This window comes from Notothenia coriiceps, unplaced genomic scaffold (genome assembly GCF_000735185.1).
Source record: "Notothenia coriiceps isolate Sejong01 unplaced genomic scaffold, NC01 NC01_scaffold00024637, whole genome shotgun sequence".
NCBI lineage: Eukaryota > Metazoa > Chordata > Actinopteri > Perciformes > Nototheniidae > Notothenia > Notothenia coriiceps.
This window is the reverse complement of record NW_011357338.1, coordinates 127477-142919: the sequence shown is the minus strand read 5'-3', so window position 1 is coordinate 142919 and position 15443 is coordinate 127477. Positions and strand designations below refer to the sequence as shown.

General features: G+C 40.5%; 1 protein-coding gene across 1 annotated transcript in view; it reads right to left on the bottom strand.

Moving 5' to 3' along the window:
• sema3ab (sema domain, immunoglobulin domain (Ig), short basic domain, secreted, (semaphorin) 3Ab) overlaps positions 1-15150 on the bottom strand; it is a 24280-nt gene extending 9130 nt beyond the window's left edge. Inside the window, exons 1-6 of the mRNA XM_010782338.1 lie at positions 14400-15150; positions 6730-6890; positions 6227-6289; positions 3203-3322; positions 2384-2474; positions 1466-1585 (exon numbers count right to left, since the gene is read on the bottom strand). Coding sequence (XP_010780640.1) covers positions 1466-1585; positions 2384-2474; positions 3203-3322; positions 6227-6289; positions 6730-6890; positions 14400-14517 — 673 coding nt within the window. The 5' untranslated portion in view covers positions 14518-15150. The remainder of the gene's footprint in view (positions 1-1465; positions 1586-2383; positions 2475-3202; positions 3323-6226; positions 6290-6729; positions 6891-14399) is intronic.
• Positions 15151-15443: the final 293 nt, after the last annotated feature.

Sequence of the window (15443 nt, the reverse complement as noted above, 5' to 3'; positions counted from 1 at the left end):
GGGTAAATTAATCATCTTTTTTCTCAAAGCAATGATAAACCTGTGAGTTGGATGTAGAAACGTCAGAATCAATATAGCATTTTTTTAATTTTAAAGTAAATTCAGATTGAACATAGTAAAATAAATTAAATGATAGTGTCCGTCCAAAAGAAAAACATGACTTATAGTGAAAACCACCCTTGAATGATGGGATAGTAGACTAAAAGCTTTAGGAATCCAAACTATAACATATAATAAGTACCCTGTATTAAGATTTATGCAAAACAACTGACATTTGACCTTTTTAGAGAGATTTAGAAAAATAAACCCACTTCTGGGGTCATTTGGGTGGATTTGCCATATCTATGGGTCGATTTTGATGATTGACACCACTTTTTAACCGTTAGAGCAAATAGAATCGAGGGGAAGTTCCTAAAATCCATCTAAACATTACCCATTGGTGAATAGAGTGATGCATAGCCAGAATGCCCAAAACCGGAAGCTGGGTTGTAGCTCTCATACACTCTAGTAGCCAGGGGCAGACTGGGACTAAAAATCAGCCTGGGACTCTCGACCGAACGTCCCGATGGCCAGTCCGCCACTGCTAGTAGCTATCATAGCAGCTATATATGAAATGTCCATTTTTGACAAAAATGTTATGATGGATTAATCATCATCATCAGTAATCATTTCAAAGTGACACAAGTGAGACATTGGATAAGCCTTCAGCAGCGTTGTTATCGATGTAATGCCATTGAACACAACTTTTGATCAAAAAACAGCAAAGGTAAGACGTATTTGCCATTTTGGCCCCGTAAAGCTAAGTTGTGTGTTGTCTGGTTTCGCCTTCGCTACCCTGAGTTTCTTCCCGTTAAGTGGGTATGACACATTCATATTTTGTTAAATGTTAAGAAGCCCTCAGATGCTGTTTCTTGCAAGATGTTGCGTTTTCCCCCCGGTACCGGGGGCATGGGGCTTAACAGGTAGTAATACAAAAAGTGTTATGTTATCTAAACTCCACAGGCAGCCAATGGAAAGAAAACAACATTTCGGTAATGCTCTTGTCCTAGAAAACAGGCTGCAATATCTTTAGCAATGCAAAAAAGATACAGTTCATTGAATGAAGCACGAGTATAATCAATTAATAAATAACTGTTTTGAAGTCACAGAAAACATGGAGACAAGAGTAAAAACAAGAGAGTTCTCTAGGGTGGTTTTTTTCTGGGACAATACCATATCGGTTTTTATCTGTATTTATTTTAAGAAAAAGTTTAAGACTGTGTATAAATAGAAATCAAAAGGGGCAATCCTTTGTTGAGTTAAGCAGCATCACCGACACCCACTTAATTTTTTCAGGATAATACATTTGACAAAAAGCACATAAACTAACTAATAGTTGCATGCATAATCAAGTAAAAGTCTTTGATTGAAAATCTCAGGTCTTTCAATCAAAGACTTTACAAGTGACTTTCTTCGTCTCTCTCACCATTTAACCACCGGGAATCATGTTGCTCGGTCCTGATTGGGTGATGCTTTCCAAGAGTGCGAAAGATGGCAAAGTCCCGCCCCATGAAGTCAGCTGATGTCCCAGCATACAGCTCTCCATCTGTGAGTAAGAGGAATGAATTGGGTTAGTTTAGTAACAGCGGATGGGAAAACACTCAGTTGTGATTTCTCCCCTCTGATGCAGGTGTTCAAATCGGAGCAATTGTTCAGGGGATTAGCAGTTCACATAGACATGCAGTCCTGGGAGAACACAGAGAGTGATGTACGGGATGAACATCAGGAGTGTGAAATTGACTTTAACACAGCAGGCAGGGCTGAGAAGGGAGACAGGGGAAGGGTGAACGGATGGAGGGACACATGAGGAGGGACAGGAGAGAGGTGTGAGACAGGGGGAGTACATAATAATGCTGGTGAGAGGGGAGAGAGAAAGGGTGAAAGGAGATTGGGGTGATGGGCTGGAAAATAGCCATCTGCTAGGTTAAACGGTTTGATATAATATAATGTGACTGGCAATAATTGGGGGTAAAGAGGAAAGACATGCCCATATGCTCACATGCTCTTGCTTTATTTGCCAAAAATGAGGATTCAGTGCAAAGAAAATTCTATTAAGTGTCATCTGCCATGCACGCCCAGCACTTAAAGGAGGCATATCCAGATTTAAAATAGACTTTACAGTCCTGCCAATGAGGGGTTTCCAGTGAGTAAATACAAACTACAGAGCAGATGCACTTCTAATGAATAACAGGAATGCCCTGTTCTGTTATTCAAGTTTACTTAACTCCCTATATATCTTTTGAAATGAAAGAGCAAGGCACAGGGTGTTTTCAGTACTCCCACGTTTTTATATGACCTTGCTCTGACACACAGAAGAAAGGCAGTGTTTCCGGTTTGAACTTACCAATTAGCATAGAGGCAGTGAGCAACTTGGGATCATAGGGACTTTTCCCACGGCCATTTTCTACCAGAGGATCCAGTCTGAACACGTTGTCCTGGACATAAAGAGACATAAAGTTACAGGGGTTGTAATGCAGTGGTCCACATTTTCTTCGCCCGTTAAAGATGCAAATTACACGGGTAAATGCTGCGACATGCTGTTTGATAGAACACAGTAGTATTGTATTAAAATGAACAAAATAGTGTTGTGACCCACAGAAAGGTATTTACATTTTAGTTTACATGGTTGCTAAGTATTTCACTATTATAGCCATAGTGTTGAAAACATGGACGCATTATAAATCTAAGGAAATTCTTACCCTTACAGAAAAGGGATTGAGTAGGAAAGCTTTAAATCTCATCGCTCTCTATGGCTGGGTGACCTCGACACTAGGAAAACCATCAGATAAATGACATTACTAGGTCATGATCTATATAAAGTAGATGGCTTTTCTAGGAGATCTTTCCTGCCTCTAATTGTCTGTAAATAGCCGAGTAATGAATAGGAAACGCAGATTTATAAGTCTGACTCAGTGACATTTGGAAGAGAAGAGAGCAATTTCCTTCGTTCATACTGAAATGAACACACATACATTGTTTCCCTATTAGAGTGATGTATTGGAAATCCTGTAGACTATGAAACGCTGTATGTCATTTCCACTTCATTTAGTGAAATGCAACCACATTTAAGTACTTAGTAAATCATCACAAAATGCCCTCACACCCAACCACGAATGGCCCTTCACAAGTATCGCTTTTAGTAAAATGTAACCTGTGCCTGTACCTCTAGTTTCTTGCCAACCTCCAGGTAGGAACACACAGGGTGGAAGGCTCCCGTCCCACACACATAGAGATGGGTCTGGTTGAAAGGCTGCAGCACCTTAATGAAATTTGAGCACTCCCGCTGATGGACAAGAGACAGAGAACAGATTAAGCGGGATGAATATTCAACCTTTGGCAAAAAAAATACTTTAATGTCCCAATTGATACAGTCTTTCGTGCCACAGTTGTGCAAAAGCTTGTTGTTGTTTGCGTCAGCAAAAAAGTGGTGAAACAGCTGGATAAGTAAACAGGTCAGATCTCACAGAGCACATGTCACAGACAATCCTGTGCTTGAATACAGAAATCTGTAATGATAACGGAGAGCAAAGCCTACTGTAATCTACTTGAATTCTCCTCTAGAGAATGACCTATACGAACTCTAGCTTTGTGCTGAGTAATAATTCTCAAAAATAATATTATGACTAAGACTAAGCTTTATTATCCATGACTGTGTTTTTTTATTTGACACACACACACACACACACGCACGCACGCACGCACGCACACACACACACACACCACACACACACACACACACACACACACACACACACACACACACACACACACACACACACACACACACACACACACACACACACACACACACACACACACACACACACACACACACACAGTCTTTAGGCTTTGCTAGGGAGGCTGTGGCTTAGTGGATAGTGTGCTGGACTTCAAATCAGGGGATAGCAAGTTCAACTCCCACTGCAGTCAGCATGTCGTTGTGTCCCTGGGCAAGACACTTCACCCCAAATTGCTCCTGTGGGGATTGTCCACAGTACTTAATGTGTGTAAGTCGCTTTGGATAAAAACGTTTAACACATGACATGTAATGTAATGTATTGTCTTTCTCTCTGACCTCAGTGACATCCTGCACTGCTTGCTTCTGAAATGTTATGCACATTAGATGTATCATTTGATGTGAAATTCATACAGAAGGGATTTAGATTGTAGAATAACAAAAGAGGCTGAAACACTAGACAAGCATAATAATCCTACTGTATACAAATCACTGTAATGCAGGCCAACGTGTCCTTGCCGTAGATGTTCTTGATTTGTTACTGGTCTCATATGTTCTATCATTATTTTAAGAATTTAGGAATATTTATCACAAGTATTTTCTGCAGCTGTGTTTGTGTGTGTTGTATGCATTGTTCCATTGCCATGTGGCACTTTTCCTCGTGCTCAGGCAGCACGTGCCTTAGCTGCTAGCAGACCTGACCTCAAATAAAACTGAATGTGTCATCACATTTTCAATAGAAAAAAGAAGAGGATAGGGCCACAAATTATGCATGACTAAGTTCATCTGGCTTTACTGGGTCATCAGCAGAAAGCAGCCTCTGTTTACATAAGCTTTTGTTGTCATTTAAACAGCTGTCTCTGCTTGGATTATTTAGGCTTGCGTTGGAGGATTTATCTGAGTGAGGAACATCATTCTTACAAGGAATAACTGTGTATGATCTCTTTGCACTGTGATATCTGTCATACCTCTGAAAGCACAATATATGAATATTTTACATTTTCCTCGTCCTTCTAACAATTGTTGTTTAGGGATTTACATGTTGCCATTGAGTTTTATGCATTTTTGTCAGGCTAAGCAATAGCCGAAGCTTTTCATTTGATTTGTGGGTGCCTGGTCACATCTTTCACACCCATACATCTTTTTCTTTTCTCTCTGCCTCATCTTCTGAAGTGTTTGCTTACAGTACACCAGGGGACAACAGCACACTCACTCTCCATCTCTCTCCACCTCCCTTTAATTCTCACTCCACTTCGACTCTGTAACAGAAAGACCACCCCTCAGGGCGCCTTACTCACCCATGCAACAATGTTGACAGAAAACACACAAAGGACTTTGCAGTGCTTTAACTCCGCCATGGAGAAGGGCAGGAGAGCTTGACCAATGCCCAGGCAGCAAACTGAGGCACAGACCGCATTGCTATGATTTTAAATTCAGCCTATTGCCTTAGGCTCTTTTGAAGATACAATTCCTAACACAGCTTGAAGGAAGCAGACAAAACCTCTCAGTGTTTTACTGTTTACACAGAGATCCAACACACCACACAAGATGGAATCTGCGACTTACAGGAAGATGTGATGATTGGCTTGTCATGTAGGGTTGAGTGAGGTAAGGAGTCTAAAAGGATCCTTGATCTTAATGCCAAAACAACTTTCAGTTCTCAGATCCTCAAAACTAGAAGCTCATCATATTTATTAAAATGTTCTTATCCTCAACAGATATCCTTATTCTCAACTTACTGTAGGCCCCAGCAATAGTTTCAGGACAAAACTTTTTAGGCATGCCATCAATAATAATGTACTTTGATAAGGGGACTCAAGTTTGTCTAATTCAAATGTACATTTTCGAAGCAAGACAAGCAAACCTCGGTCCAGTTTTGATGTGCTCCCAGAGGTTAGTCTGAAAATATCTAAAAGGAATGGATTGTATGATCGTAGAATTTTATAAGTACATTTTAGATTTAGACAATAACATGTGAACAATAATGCTTATGAATATAATATTCCTGCATTAATGTTATACCCTACAGGTTTGGCAGAAATCACAGCAGTTTCCCAGGCCTGACCCACTCTATTAAATAGAGTGCCCAGAGGCTTGATAAGTGATTAAGGTCAAATTATGGTCTCAATCTTGGCTCTGAGATAAGACCTAAAGCAAGCTATAGGAGGCGGTGTGTTGTCCATGTGACAGATTGGATATGTCAACAAACTGGAATAAACAAGCTGAAAGATAAAGACATATCTCGTATTGTTTATGATTAAAATGCCATATATAATGGAGAACATATCCCTATGTAATCCCTGTGCAACTACAAGTGAGGATTGTTTTGAGACCTGCAGAGTTGCACTTCTTTCCTAGCACAAGAGAACAAAGACATTTTCAAAACATCTGTGGGAGTGAAGGGGCAAAAGGCTGGCACCCACTTGCAAGATGGATGTTTTTAGCTCTTACCGAGAGATCTTTTCCTGCCCACTTGCATTCATCTCTTCTGGTGGAAGAAGCTGGCCAAGGGATCTGCAACACAAACATAGTTCCTCTGCATGTTAGAGAAGAATCATCCCCCTCCTTGAATCAATTTAAAAGAGTGATACAGCTTCTGCTTGTGTGCACGCATGTGTACATGTGAGGGTCTAAGGGGTCACAATGCGATTTGTTATCCACTTTGTTTCAGTTTATTCCATTATTTATCCAGGTGTGCAGAGAGCAGCTAACATGCCTGGCACAGCGTGTGATCGTGTGCGACAGCCCTTGTCTGAAATATTAATGAGGTTCTTTTTTCAGTAGAAACAGAAAACAAAGTCCCGAGACACCTGAGCTCCAGGCTGGCACTTTGGATGCACCCTCAAAGCATTAATTACGTTGGTCAGAAATGCAAATAAACGTGAAGACATAATACATGTGTGAAAGGATGAAGCCACCAGACAGACTCACTGAAAACCAAACAATGGCTTTACCTGTGTGTAGTCTCTGCTTATGTTCAGGAGGTTAAAGGAGAAGATGTGGTCTTTGGCTCCAACCACAAGCCTTCCTTTCTCCTCGTCCAACAGGAAGGTGTGGTAAGACGAGCTGTTGGCAAGGCCTTCAAACGTCACAAGGTTGTTAGACTCCAGCATGTCTGCAGAGAATATGGAAAGAAAAGTGATGATCAGCATAATATGATAATCACTTTGTGAAAATCACATTAACAGTGGGCAGCATAAAACCTGAATAAATCCATCAAGTCAGTGTTTATTTCAATATTTATATTACTTTTCCAAAAAGTCTGAAGGACACAGCCCTGGTTTTAGAAAGCTTTCAACATTTCCAACCACTCTGTGACCACAGGTTCACCTCTCCATTCACCAGTCTGCCTGCTCTGTTGTAATGTTCCACATACGCTGACAGTTCACTGCTTTATTCCATGAGGGTAAACTGAATAAGTGCATTTTTTTTTACAGTGGGTTGGTTTGGCTATATCCCAGATAGACTGGTCCTCTTCAGAGCCTCCTTTAGAGTTTCTTATGTGTTTTTATCCTTTTGATAAAAGTTGTAGCTTCCATTCCATTAACAAAATGGTCTCAGGAATAGAAAAAGTACAACACGGCCAAGAAAGGAAATGCCAACCCTGGAAGCCAATCATCAAACTGTCTGTATGCATAAGTGACATTGACCAAAGCAGCCAAGCAGAACTTGGGTACACACACAGAAATTATGGGAGGAATATTTAATACCATGACTCTGCTTATATTCCATAGTACAAACTGCAGGATTACTTCAAACTGCGTCTGCTGTGGAAATATTTTGCTATGGATAAATGCTTACGCTTTGCAGTGTGATGCTATCGCCTGCCAAGAGCATTTGTTTTCACAGTGGAAGGCAAAACTTGACAAAAACAGACATTTAGAATATCCATAATGACCTTTAAAAGTGGCATTATGACTATGTCATTTCAAACTCCTTTTTTGTATCTTGTGCATACACACAAACACATTCATGCTCTCTCCTTCTCACACTTTGTTCTCACCCACAAATTCTGACCTCCCATTGATCCCCCACACAAAAGGGTAGAGAGTTATGGAACAGAGGAGAACTGGTTCATTTGGTGCTCTCTTTCTCTTTCTCTGGGAGTAAATAACAAAAACGTTCATTAATGTTTTAGCAAGAAGAATGCCCACTCTCTGAAGTGTGTCAGAACCCGAGAGAGTGAGAAGACACAAGCTGGCAAAAGAGCTGGTCTAAGAGAAAAGAAGAGGGGGCTTCACACTGCTTTTATTCATTCATAAACTCTCATTTTAAGATGAATTCAAAACATGGGATAAACATAACTTGGCCGCTTTAATCTGAGAAAGTTTGAAAATCTAAATGTGTGTTTAACAAATTTGATATCCAGCTGTGGGCCACTCAGTGTATTGTAGAATACAATAAGTAAATAAGGGAGCCGATATTTGTACTATTAATCATGTGCCCATTATAAAATGATCCTCATAAAGCATCATGGGTAAATATCTTAAACAAATGCTCAGTATGTTTATAGAGTTCACGTCTGTCCAGGTCAAATTGATCCTTATATCCGTCATGCAGATCACCATCTTATTACCATGTATATCATGCATATAAAGTAATGAAACAGACAGCTGATTTGAGTTTCAACCTGCTGTGTGAATTCAATTACCACGGTGTGTTTAATTCAAATACATTATAATAAAGTACATCACCAGCACCATCTGACATTTTTAACAGACGTGAAAATAAAGTGTTTGTTCTTTATGTTCCTTTGTTCCTAATTTAAGAACAACATCTATTTCTTCTTCTTTTCTTAATGAACACTTTATAAATTATAAGGCTTTTCAGTTGCTTAAAATTAATAGGCTTTAGAGTTATGCAAATACTTTTTATAGAGCCTGTATTCTGGAAATAATAGCAAATAACAGGAAGTGTAAAAAAAGGGTGATACGTTGAGTTTGAAAAGGGAAATATGTTAAATGTTAAGGAAACCAGCTGTGGGAGACAAAGGAAAATAGAGAACCTCTTGGCTCTGGTAACAAACTTCCTTGTCTTATTGAAACACTTTGGCTCCAGCACTGCTCCAAATACAATCCTTTTGTCACTGACAAAAATGCATGAACACGCATGTAAGTGCCTTGTGCCCAAAAATGCACAATACTGTACACACAGGATGGTGATATACAATGGGTTGACATTGGGTCTTCATTGTCATTGTTTTGGTTATTTAGTTGGTTTCCTGTGCCTCATCGCTAATGGAGACAGATTTAGTCTCGTAAGCGCATGGTGCTGTGACCCAGGGAAGTGGTCATCTTAACATGACTTAATAATTCCACAAAGATTTAAAATAAGATCTAAATGCATGATACTTAGATACTTACAATGATTTGTTCCAAACCCAAAAGCTGTTCAAGACATACAGTAGCAATGCAAGTCATACTGTTGTATTCCAGTATGCATTGCACAATTTATATACAGACATTTAAACCAACTCATATCCTGTATGTTTATTTAACTGGCTGCAAATTACAGAGTTAAAGTAGATTATTCGTATTTTATTGGGGGAATGTTTATGTCATATTTAATGAATTTGGGACTATTGGGTTGTACATAATATAATATTAAGAAGGGAAAGAAGCTCAAAGTCATAAAGAAGTTGCAGTAAAAGTATTGCTTGGCCTACTATAAAGCTGTGTCCCAGATTTATTTTCCTGCTGTTACCTTGGTGATCAATCATTACTGGATCCAATGTAAGGCCTTCACTGATGGCACAATAGCACCAGCCTGCTATCTGTGACCCTCTATCCCCTGCACCGGTGCTGCGTTTGTGTGGGAGAATAAAAAAAAACTCCACATGTTTATTTGCTCTTTTTACTGCACTTTGAGTGTACAGTTTTGATGTTGTGCTGCTGTGTTTATTGTACAGTATGTGTGTTACTCTGGCACAACAATTTCCTTCGGGATAAATAAAGTCTTATCTTATCTTATCATACAAGCTATCTAGAAGTAGGAAATATGTATGACCTGCACGTCTGTGTAATTTGTAGATTATATAATCTGTTTCTGTAAAGGATATTAATAATTGCCCACAGACTAATACTTGTTTTTATAAACATCAAGGTGTCAAAGAGCCATAGGGAAACTGCACAGACGTGATGATAGCACTTCACTTCTCTTCAAACCACATCCACCCACCACACACACACACAAACGTACACACACTCTGGTTTGGGAAAATTGTCTATGGAAATAGTGTCCATGGCAACAGACCAGACCATTCAACAGAGACTACTGCTAAGTTATTAAAAGCTATTCATCCAGAGGCAGATACTCTGTGTCTATTGTGTGTTTATCTTTGTGTGTATTTATGGAACATGCTATGATGTGTGTTATTGGAAAGAAACAGGATGTTCCCAAGTCACGCCAGAGCAGTAGCCTATACACGTCTGAACTGGTGTGCCCTCCGGAAAAATATACAATAGGTTGTCAAACTGTGCATCTATATAGCACAAGTGTTACTCCATTTCATCCTGCATTTTTAAACCGAGCAATTTCTTCAAAGCAGATTTGATACACTGCAAGCTTTGTAAATAATAGTTTGTACTGTAACACAAAATACTGTAGAGCATGCTTTGCGTTATTAACAGAGATACAGACAAACAGGCATGAAGAGACAAAGAAAGAGCCATAAAGACAGGTGGATAGACAAATGTGTGGCCTGTAACAGGTGTCAGCTGCTTCCTTGCCGTATTTTACACATTTCTCTTTAACCCTGTAACCATTGAGGTAGGCCTGTCACGTCCTGCAAATGTCTCTTTTTACCAGCTGTTTGATGACTATACTTTCTGTTTCACGTCCATTTCGTCCCTCCACTTGTTTTATTTCCCCCTCCCTCTATCTCTCTCACCACTACTATATTCTGTTACGACAAATGTGTGTGTGAAAGACAGAGAAAGCTGAAGAGTGAGAGGGAAAAATGGAAAGTGAGAGAAAGAGTGAGGCAGATGGAATGGATGCAAAGAATCAACAGTCCCATGTGAGACTGATAAAAATAAACTCTTTTACCCTACATCCACTCCGTCTCTCTCTCTCTCTCTTTCTCTTTCTCGACTGGAGGGCACAGAGATGTTATCTAAGTGCTTCCTACGAAAAAACAGAAACACATCCTAACAATAACCCACGTTTGGCCGCACTGCATATGAGAATGCAGAAGTTTGGCCCTGGTTCAGCAGCCTCACTGACGTTCATCCTTCACATGGCTGAGTGTATGATTGCACATTGACAAAACACACTGCGTCACTTAAAGTGTATACTGTGACTGATTCATCCACGCCTGGGGGGAAACACCACTAAGCTTCATCAGTCAAGTAATTTGTTCAGTGTCAAGCAGAAATGCAGGCAAACACCTCCTGAACTTCATCTCCACATATTGCTGGCCGATCTTTAACATTGACCATTTGAGGTTTAAGGTGTTCAATGAGTATAAGTCCTGTAGTCAAAATAAGGAATCCCACGCTAATTCTAGTTTAAATTAAAAAAAGAGTAGTTGCTGACATTTTGGTTAAACAGTGTATTGTATGTGAAATAATCACTGCATTTTAGTGTCATCAACTAAACCAGATTTTTGACTTCATTCCCATCATGTTATATATTAACATTCGAAAATATTATTTTTGACAACGGCAAATTGATTTAAACCATATTGCTCAGCCCTACTTGACCTTTATCCTATTTGTCTGCCAATAGCCCTGGGCACAGGAGATGATGTAAGCAGACATTTTACAACAAAGTGAATTCATTCTTGAGAGTATCTCACTTTGCAGCTGGTACAGCTGATGACTAAGTCAAATTATTACACAAATTACTCTTAGAGCCCCTGGTGAAACAAATCAAACAAAAACTGAACACTGCCAAACAAACATGCCTCAAGTTGGAGGGGAACAGACTATTGAGAACGAAGAAACAAGAAATCCCCCAGACATCCAGCACTCTGAGTGTATTGGGACCTTCCCATGGCCATTCAGGGCCATTCAGAGTTTATACTACACACTCCGAGAAACCCAACTCCGCTCTGAGGATTCTTAACGTGCTTACGGATTAAGGGTCTTTAAGAGAACTTCTCCATTCTCCAACTCTGATTAAATGTCAATTTGCATCAGAATGAAAGAAGAATAACACGAATATAACACAAAAACAGCTGGACTTAGCACGTTCTTTACTACTTGGTGTTTAAAAGTACTGCGGTTGTGCATTATCCCCTACGTGTGTGTGTGTGTGTGTGTGTGTGTGTGTGTGTGTGTGTGTGTGTGTGTGTGCGTGCATGTGTGTGTGTGTAAGCTGTTGGCGCTACTCAAGAAGGGGGTGGACAGGTCAAAGAGAAGGAAAGAGACTGAGTACTTTTGGCAGTACACACACATCCTATAAAACTAAAGTGCCACATCTTCCCTTCCCTGGACAGCATTAAACATGTGCTCCACTTTTTTGTGGCCCATAAACTCCCAAAGGTTGTTTTCTCCCAAAGGGGTCCACTGATTAGCCTGGGGGCGGGAATGAATTCAATAACAATGTCAAACTATGACAGTGAAATAACTCAATGTATGCTTCTGTGGGTCACTGTAAATCCAAAGCCTCCCAATGTCTCATCATCACCCAGTCACTTAGTTGTTGACACAGTTGGACCTAAGCTTGTGTTTAGGTAGCCATGGGGTACCTTTCTGATCTATCCCCCTACTCAACTGCCCTTCTGCCCTTCTGCCCCTCAACCCTCGCTTTCAAAGATCTCCTGGGGTTTTTGTGATGTGTGTGTGTGTGTGTGTTTGTGTGTGCTTGTGTGTAGTGGATGGACAAGGAAGTTGGTATGAAAGCTTCTGGGAGCCTAACTGTTTTAGAGGGGCTCATATTTAGGGGGAGCCGGCTGACGCTCAGGTTCACGCTTCTGAGGTAAACACTTCCCTGCTGTGTTCATATGAGTTAAGTCCTCAGTTGAGTAAAAAACATGTGCAAGTGTGTGGATGTCTTCACGCAATCATTTGGACACACTTAGATTTTTCCAGTATTCCCCGTGACCTGTAGGGGTCAGAGTTCCTTCACCTCAGTCCCATGTGTCACTGATGTTCCTCACTAGGCTGTCTCGTTACTGCTCTGCAATTTACCTCAGTGAATATGATTTCTTCCACTCTATGTGTAAATCTGAATAGGCTTCATCCATCACAGGGGTAATAAATAATGTATACAGTGATATCAATGATTCATAATGCAATAATCCCATGTCACCAGCCTAATGGGACCTACAATGGGTAGTGTTTGATACTATTCTACAGTCTAATTTGAATAATATTTCAACCACGTTCCAGGCATGAAAATTCGACCTGCCCGCTATCCTCTGGCTATAACTCCTCATTCAGACATATGGTGCCAAATATTGTCTCTACCTGGCAAAAAGGGAATGAGATTAATGGAAATATTGAATTTTGGAGATGGCAGCCAAATAACCAAAGTTGGCCAGGCTGCTACCTGAAGGCCTGGCTCCTAACAGAGATATCACTGCATGGGCGTGTTTCACCAAACTGACAGCATGTTGTTTTAAATGACTGATACACTCACAGGTATCATTAGCTAACTACAGATGGCCATGTATTTATGTGTGTTTCTGTGTGCGTGCGCATGCTCGTGTGTATAATTATGGATCTCCCAGTGCTGAGCGAGAAATATTTCTCTTTGGCAAAGCCATCTGCTGAAACAGACCTGCACCATTCATCCTGAGTATAATTACCATGCAGGAAGGAACAGAGCGGAAAAATGACATCCAGGAAAAAAAGAAAGGCAGAGAGGGATAAATGACGCTAAACTGCCAGGGAGTCCAAGTCTGGCACCACTTTCATTGCAAAACTGACAAGAGCAGTTGATCAAAAATAAAAAAGAGTAACATAAATAAAGAGATACATGAGGCAATGAAATAAAAATAAAATCAGTTTCCTATACTCTCTTCTAATATCTCTTCTTGGCACAATAATTAGTGAATTATTCTGCATTCATTCCTTTTTATTATACCCAGCTGATTGATTTACTGAACCAATTATGATTTTTACAAGACTGCAATAAGGCTTGCAATAAAACAACACAGTTTTGCTTTTTAAACTGAATGTAATGGAACATAAATACTATACTTGGAAGACTAATCAGCATTTCTGATTTAACAACAAATAGGAACCTGCATTTGCAACATGCAGATTTAGACAATCTTAAACAGCTTTCATGTTCAAATCCAGACTGTAATTCCATGACTAACAAAAAAAAAAAAACAGAGTTACACATTAGTTTCTGTTACACGACCATAAGCCATAATACTTGATAAGCCTTGTAAAGAATCTACTTATGTCAAGGCAGTTTGCATTGCTGGTATTTTTACAGATAGTCAGTGAAGAATATCTCTCTGTGTCCCAGGGAAATCCAGGATCTCACAGTTACAACAACTTCTTTAGACTTCTTCTTCTTTAGTCACTTCATCGGCACACCACTTTTGGTTTGGGAATATACATCTACTTAATCAAAGGGCAGACCATTATGACAAAGGCTCCAATTCAGACATAATAATTAGGATATTTTCCTTCTATGACAGAAAACACAAATGCAAGGAACTCACCTTTATAGGAGAGTTTAAGACGGGGGACGTTGGTCTTGGTCTGTTGGGCTGCGCTGCCATCCGCCCTGAGCAAAAACACCCCACACAGCAGCACAATGCTGCCCCAGAGAGAGCCCATGGTCCTGGGGCAATAGACACAAGTAAGGTCCTTTAAGTTCAGACCTCCAGTGCGATCAGGCTTATATCTGAGCAGTAGAAGAAATATCCCTGTTGTCCAGCGTTTATGAAAAACTGCTGGTGGGTCTGTCCAGACTGGTGCGCAGCAGGTTTCGTCCCCTGCCAAATGAAAAACCCTTTCTTGTTCCAGGGGTCAAAAGCCAAAAATTAGAGTCCAACTCCTGGGGAGGCAAGACCTGCAAAGCAGAGTTGGGGGTTATGGGTCAATGTCACTGCAAGTCCAAGGTAAACTCAACCAAAGTAAGCACAAAGAAGAGATCATCACTGTATAAGATATAAGGAAGACGAGTGAGAGGGTCCGGGTACGAATGCCATAGTTTTCTGTCCTGGTACCTAACCAGCATGCGGCTCTGTCTAAACAGCCATCCACGCTGTCGCAGAGTCTCTACCTTTAGCTGAAGAGAGAAAAACAGGTCCAGTTTGTTTCAGCTGTTAATCCAGTCTGCTTGGTAAGAACAATCTGCACTGACTTTCTCTCTCCCCCTTCCACTCTGATTTTCTATCTCCCTTTCTCTCTACTTAGCACTAGTTCAGCTCCACTCAGCGCAGCTCTGCCCTGTCCCCACAGCACAAGGCACACAGTGCAACTGAGAACAGCTGAGGCAGACAGCAAAGTCAGAGTGTGAGAGAGAGAGGGACAGAGAGAGAGAGAGAGAGAGAGAGAGAGGGGGGGGGCAGGGAGAGAGAAAGAAGGAGAGAGAGAAGAAAAGAAGAGAGAAGAGTGCAGTGTAGGTGGTGGAAGAGAGGGTGACATAGAACATAGAAAGAGAAAAGAAAACAGTGTAAGCAAAAGTAGGAGAAAAACGTTATGGCAAGGCAGGAGGCTAAAAAGTGTATACAGACCAAAAAACAAAGCAGAAGATGAGG